This window comes from Erigeron canadensis, chromosome 1 (genome assembly GCF_010389155.1).
Source record: "Erigeron canadensis isolate Cc75 chromosome 1, C_canadensis_v1, whole genome shotgun sequence".
Lineage (NCBI taxonomy): Eukaryota > Viridiplantae > Streptophyta > Magnoliopsida > Asterales > Asteraceae > Erigeron > Erigeron canadensis.
In genome coordinates, this window is record NC_057761.1 from 59475403 (window position 1) to 59482690 (window position 7288).

A 7288-nucleotide genomic window follows, 5' to 3' on the forward strand; every position below is an offset into this window, starting at 1 on the left:
AAACTTTTTTATACTGACCAAAAAGTCAAAACATGCCTAGTATTTCCGATTTAGTATCAAATCTTCTCAATTCTTCGTCATCCCCGATTTTGCCTTATTCAAATATGACATTGGCTTTACAATGTTCTTGTTTGCCAGTTGTCCTTCCTTTTGCACATTTTTCACCCGGACATCCACGTTTCCCTCCTTTATCTTTCCATCCCTTTGCACCTGGTCCAAATTTCCTGAATACTCATTTGATCCTGGGTATTCTTTCATAATATTTTGAAGGGACATTATCAAATTTTTAAACCACATGGCAGTCCTTGCTAGTGTCTTGGCATCATATTTCACAAGTTGATCTTTTGTAGAACATTCCATAATACGCCTAACATTTTCCAATCTTCCAACTTTTCTTGCGTTTCTTTTCATCGTCAGTGCAGATTGTTGAGCCTCTAATTGAGCTAATTCTACTGCACTTTTTGGCTTTCCCATTTGAAGGTTTATCCTTTTTTCTTCTTCATCATCTTCACTATGATCAATTACTACAGCTACTTGTTCCTTAGAGCTAGATAGATGGTTTAGCTTCACCAGCAGTGGTTTAGCTTGGGAATCCAAAAAATGATTGATACCCGCAACCACCGAAGGCTCATCGAAAACTGTAGTAGAGGCGTATTTTCTGACCCCAAGATTTACAACCTTTTCAACATCTTGCAAGTATAGGGTATATTTTGGTTTCTTTAGTGGCTTTTTGGAATGCTTATCCAGTTCCATCGTCGGTCAACAGATATCTTTTTCAACTTCTGCAATCACAAAGTACAATTGTTGAACTTCAAATGCTCGATCAATTGTTACATCATTTGGATTTTTATTGCTATGAAAATAATACTAAAATAATTGTTCAGAGAACCGGATTTAAACATCCATATATTACATAAAACCGAATGAACTCTAAAAACATACTAGAAGGGTATCCGTGCAAACGGTGTAATGACGTCAACGTGCGGCGGTGGCGGCGAGTAGTGTATAGGTTATTGATGTAATGGGGTATTGATGAATTGTCGCTTTAAAACATATATGCTTATGAACATAGAACCAAATAATGGAACCAAGTATATATTTTTTGAAACCGACTCTAACAAACATACACGGGGTGATCATGGGCCTCGATCTAAATGGGATGGCTACACCAAGGGGTGATCATGGGCCTCGATCTGACCCAACCCAGCCTCAACTTAACCCGACCGAGAACCCAAAATTACCAAAAAGTGGACTGAAGACCCACCCATGTTCTATTGGGTAAGGCATCAAATTTAACAATACTCTCGTCATCCAGTCATAATACAAATTTACAAATTCAACAATATATATTTTACGTACGTAATCTGCACATCAACAAACATACAACACATTCGATAAATTTACTGAATGTGTTATATCGATCAACAATGCATTCAATAAATATTATATAAGATAATAATAAAAATAATAAATATAATGCGAGTAGCTTTAAAAAGTAAAAGCATTAATAACTATATCTATATTAAAATAACGCACAGATCTCTTGATTCGTAAATAATGATTATTATAATATAATACGATTTATTAATATTAAATTTAAGTTAATGGCGATTAAAGATAAGATTTTTAATCATAATAAACTAAAAACACTCGGTCTCGATCAATAAGTATTTTAATCTTGTTTTAGTTTATTGGTAGATACGGACATAATACGATCATCGTTAATATTCTTTTTCTGTTTTTAAATATAAATATTTTTAGAAAAAGAATTATCTATATATAAGTATTATTTAAAATATTTTATATTATAATTATATTAAGTAAAAATTATCACATATATGAAAATCAAAAGAAAATTATTTGAAAAGTAAATAAAAGGCGCGTGTCTTCTATTTTAGTTTATATATATAGATATAAACCCTATATAGGGGTGAGATAATTTGAGACCACCTCTTATTTTAGGACCAACTAGGACCATTGATTTTTGTACACCATCATGATCTACTACGATATACAAGATTTTTTTGTAAAAACACTAAGACTTTCCTGCTTATCTACCTACGAATTGAGGAAATCGCGATTATGTTTTGTTTTGTAAGCATCAAGGTACCTGAAATACAATGCTAAAAAGGATACAAGCTGCGGCAATATATGTATGTGGTAAAGGCATAATGTGTTGATACATAATAATTAAAAAAATCAATATTCATCTAATATTCCATTTTCGATTGAGAAACGGCCAACAATGCGCCATCGTTGTTAAAACGAATCATCGGTTTGCCTTCATTTTTTAATCTAACATATTGTGGAAAAAATAGTATTACCGGAAGACCTTCTATATTGACATTGAAACAAGAAGTATTTGGCTTGAAAAAAAAAAAGTATCAACGTTTCTATAAATAGTAGAATGCATAAACTAAAAATAGGATCAACTTATTCCACCTGACAAACACTATCTACTCTAGTTTCTTTATTTATTTTCATTCATAAAACCACTCAACTGGTACTAATACTATACAAAGCAAAATAATTGTATCATCATTAGGATTAAAATAACAATTAACAATAAAAAAAATACTACTCCTACTACAACAGCAAAGAATGAAACATTGATAATAGTAATAATTTTAAAAAACTTGTTTCAGATTGATAATGATATATCATAAATTGACAGTGAATTATAGAAAAATTACAAAAAGTAATTACTTACTTGATTCAGATTCAGATTCAGCTTGCTTTTCATTTGAATTAACTTCTTCATTGTTATTTTCCATTTGTATTGGAAAATTTGCCAGAATTTGGAAAAAGAAGACAGTTTCGGATTGATGGAGGAAGCAAACACCGGTGGCCGGAATGTGCAATTTCTAATTTTAGAGGAAAAAACCTAGTTGGCCTGAATCTACAATTTACAATTTCAGAGGAAAAAACCTAGCTGGCCGGATTCTGAAAATTGATCCAATAGGATTATTTGCCGGAATCTGTAGTTAACGAGGAAGAAGAAGAAAGTGTTGATTGAAAGTACGGCGGTGTTAGATGACGGAGGACGACGGTGTTGACGCAGCGGTGATGGAGAAGTCGGGTCTTAAGTTAGAATGAAACGAGTTGTTGGTATTTATAGTATACGTAAAAAGACCATCATGCCCTTTCGCGTTTTTGATCAGATCTGGAAAATGGACGGCTCAGATCTGGTCCCTTGGACTTTTTTTATTGGTTGGACTAGCTTTATCCCACCCCTATTATATATATATAGGGTAAAGATCTAGAAAGAAAGTTAAGAGAGAATATCCGTTTTTTTTAGCTTGTTTTTTTTTTATTTTTTCACTTTTTTTCATTCTTTTTTTAATTAACTCAATCCATAAAAAAAAAATTAAAAATAAAAAAATTTCTAACTCGAGTTAGTAAGTTATACATAGCTATGTCATAAACTGGTGGAAGTGATAGGTCATAAAGGGTGATTGGTCATAGGGGGTGATCAGTGATGGGTTGATCTACCTAACGGGTTTCGCCTTTAGTCATCATGGCTACGTCATAAACTGAAAGGCTTCGCCTATAGCTTACGGGCTACGCTCTTTGAAAAAGATATTTTTAAATTTTTTATATGAAGTCAGTTAATTAAAGAGCAAATGAAAAAGATGAAAAAAAGTTCAAAAAACAAGCTAAAAAAATGAATCTTCTCTCCCTTCTCTTCTTAAGATACCTTCTCATTTGATCTCTTCATATATATATATATATATAGAGGGGTTAGGTATTGTAAGATAACTATTATGGTAAAACAAATAAAATAGATTTTCAGCCTTTAGATCATGTGGATCAAGATTTTAGTAATTAAATATATTTTAAACTTAAAATATTAATGATTAAGGATATATATGTCATGTACTTATATTTGTCTCACCTCTCTCCTTCTGAATTTTTTCTCTTTTTGACTATTTCTCTTATTTTCTCCATACAAAATAAAAACTGAAATACAAAATGTGAAATCACATGTTTATATCAACGAAAATGGTGATGCACAGTCGTAAATTATCAGATCGTTGATGCACAAAAAAAAAAGAAAAAGAAAAAGCGAGACATTTGATGCATGCTGATATACTTTTATTTACTTTGATGATCCATCTTTAACCTCCAACATGATTTACTTCAATCATATATCAACAAAAAACTGATGCACCAAGATTTACTTTAATGCATATTAGCAGAAAACTGATGCACCGAGATTCACTTTAATGTCGTATTAGCAGAAACTGATGCACCAAGATTCACTTTAATGACATAATAACAGAAAACTAATGCACCAAGATTCATTTTGATGACCAGCTTCCAAATAGTTTGCATCCTCATACAAAGTGATGCTCCGTGACACAAGAAGTAAACACCAACATGAAACTGAATTAAAACTTGTCTAATGAAGCATAGAGAAATCAACTCTTTAACAGAATAGTATTCGCAGATGTGGTTCGATTTATCCAAAGATCGCAAAGATTAGTATATTGTTTAAGCATCGATTTGGAGTTCCAAAATTAAGATTTAGAATTGAATTAATAATAATAGCCTCAGCGTATTTTAAAATATTATTTAACTCCATGGCCACGTGTTAAACTTACAATGTATCTTATTTGTTTTAGGATAATAGTTGTTTTATTTTACCCCTCCTCTCTCTCTCTCTCTCTCTCTCTCTCTATATATATATATATATTATGTTCCTAGCTCCTTTCGTGGTTCTTCAGGTGCGTTATTAATCGAGTTCGAGGGCAATGCGTCTTCCCCATTGATCACCATGACTTGTCCTATCACTTCAAAGATTTTGAGAGAATCCCTTCTTGGGTTTTAGCTTGGCGAATTGCTTTCCTACTTCTTTCTTTTCCACTTCATGACTAGGAATTAATTATAGGTCGGCATTTCTTTCATTCCATCAAGAAGTACAAAATCAATCAAATATGAGAAAGAGAGATACAAAATCTAGATCAAAAAGAGAGATATATCAGAGATCCGGTATGGAATGATAGATCAATATGAAAGATGAGGTATGAATGCTATACATATACACATAACAAAAAGAGGATAAGATCGATATTGAAAAAGGTTGATCAGATTATACCTCCGCCGGTAATACCGTGTACGTGATGTACTCGAAACGGATCACAAAACGAATTATAAAACCTTTCACATTGACTCGAAGGGACGCCAAAGATCTCAAAAGGAACCAGAAATCTCCTGTTTACGACCACCCGGCTGTTCTCCCTTCTAAATATTATTTGCGGCGGGGGTGTTATTGTTACCAAATGGGTGTAAAGAGTTGTACGAGAGAATGGCTTATTATATGAGATAATTGTGAAGGAATAGACAAGGGTGATTTATAGAATTAAGTTTGGCCCACGAAAGCTCAAAACTCGTGATTTGATTAACACGTACGTAGGCCGTAATAATCGAAACAAAGTAAGGAAAGTGAATAACATAGAAGATTTTCTATGGAGATATTACTTGAAGCATAATTCAGGTTCATATATTAATGTTTGTTTCATGTTTATCTTGAAATTTATAACTTTTTTATTTATTTTTTCAATTACTACGTAATATTATAGCTAAATATTAGATACAGCTTAAAACACTGTTAATAGTTTATTTAATTTGTCATACAATTTAATAATCTTGTTTATCAACTTAACTTAAATCATAATTTTCTTTCTACTTGATTATAACGCTAGCCTAGTACCCGCGCGCTGCAGCAGACATAACTTACAATGCGCGAGATGTCGAGATGACAATAATGTACAACTTTTAGTATGATACCAGCACGTTACGATGATATTTCTTAGATAGTGATCGTGAACAGAGGCAGTATTGGGTTGTTGCTTCACTATACGAACAAACTAATGGGTTATGTGTAGTGGAATACAGGACAAAATTATTACTAAAACAAAAAGCAAACATGCAAAGAATTACATGTGTTTTGTATGACATTAGTATTATAAGTTGTGATATTTGTGTTCCTGTTGCATAAGTTAATACTTGGTCATAATAATTATTATAATGTTTTAAGAGAGTTGGTTGTGATATAAAAAGGGAGAAAAAAACAACTAATAGCATCAACGTAATTTGAGAAACAGGTATCTTAAAACAAAATGTTTGATCCTTACTCGACCAGCCACTCAAAAGTGAGAAGAATATTTGTAGAACTTAGGTAACAACAAAGTTTCTGAAATACTTATTCAAAAAAACTATTGAGAATATCATATGTTAGTAGGTAGATCATGAAGCACATTCGGATGCTACAAAAGTCCTGGACTACAACGAAAAGAATAGAGAACCAATCACGTAGCTATGTAAAGATAGAAACTACACCTCGAGAAAATAGTAATACTTGACATTATGTGGTATAAGAATATAATAATACCAGAACCAAAAGGATAAGATATATATTATTGGAAATTCGACAAATGAGTTATTTCAAAGCAGACTTTGAAACATAATCGAGAAATATTTCTTTCAGGTTACAATCACCTTCCATGAGTCCTTTATTCAAAGGATTAATGTTTCAAGAGGTGATATGTAATGAAAAATAATACATTAGATCATGTCTCCAACTCATGCAACACTTAGAAACATTTGTTGCTCTGCAACAGGTGTTTCCATTAGTTCCACAGATGTATCAAATATATTGCAAGATCTTGAATCTGACATATATTGATACCCATTTAGATCATAAAGTCAGTAGCTTAACAATGTCGCAACTGATATCAATATAGTTAGTAATTACAACATACCTTAAATGGAAAGGCGTTGCTTTAGGTTGTCTAAATTGGAAAGTGTCGTTTTTTGGGTCGTAGTATATGGATCAACTTGTTGAAACATATCAAAAGTTGAAGTGTTTAGGAATATAGTTTACCTGTATCGAACATCAGGTACATTTAGTCAAACCACCATACCCATACATGATTTTGCCACAAATAGTTTTAGATATCATTTACTTAGTCCCGCCACTTACTTGGTATTTCTTATAATAATACACCAAGTATAGGCGATGGTGGTGAAGGGCAGTGATGATGTTGATAGCGGCGGTGGAGATGGAAGGAGGTGGTGGAGATGGAAGGCGGTGGTGTACATAGAAGGCAACGGTGGAGATTGAAGGTTGGTGGGTGGTGGTGGAGGAAGATGTGATGAACAGGAGATAGGTTTTACGGAGTATCTTTTTGTAAGGGCATTTTCGAAAGAAACAAAAGTGCTTAATGTCTTAAACCCAATACTCTTTATAAGGGTTTATAGATATAGATATCACACTTGACATGAT

General features: G+C 32.6%; 1 protein-coding gene across 1 annotated transcript; it reads right to left on the reverse strand.

Moving 5' to 3' along the window:
- Positions 1-65: 65 nt before the first annotated feature.
- On the reverse strand, positions 66-3066 carry LOC122599964. The gene is made up of 2 exons (XM_043772954.1): positions 2711-3066; positions 66-782 (listed from the first exon to the last, which is right to left on the reverse strand). Exon 2 carries the CDS (start codon positions 751-753, stop codon positions 67-69), a length of 687 nt encoding a protein of 228 aa, XP_043628889.1. The 5' UTR covers positions 754-782; positions 2711-3066; the 3' UTR covers position 66.
- Between the last annotated feature and the right edge of the window lie 4222 nt (positions 3067-7288).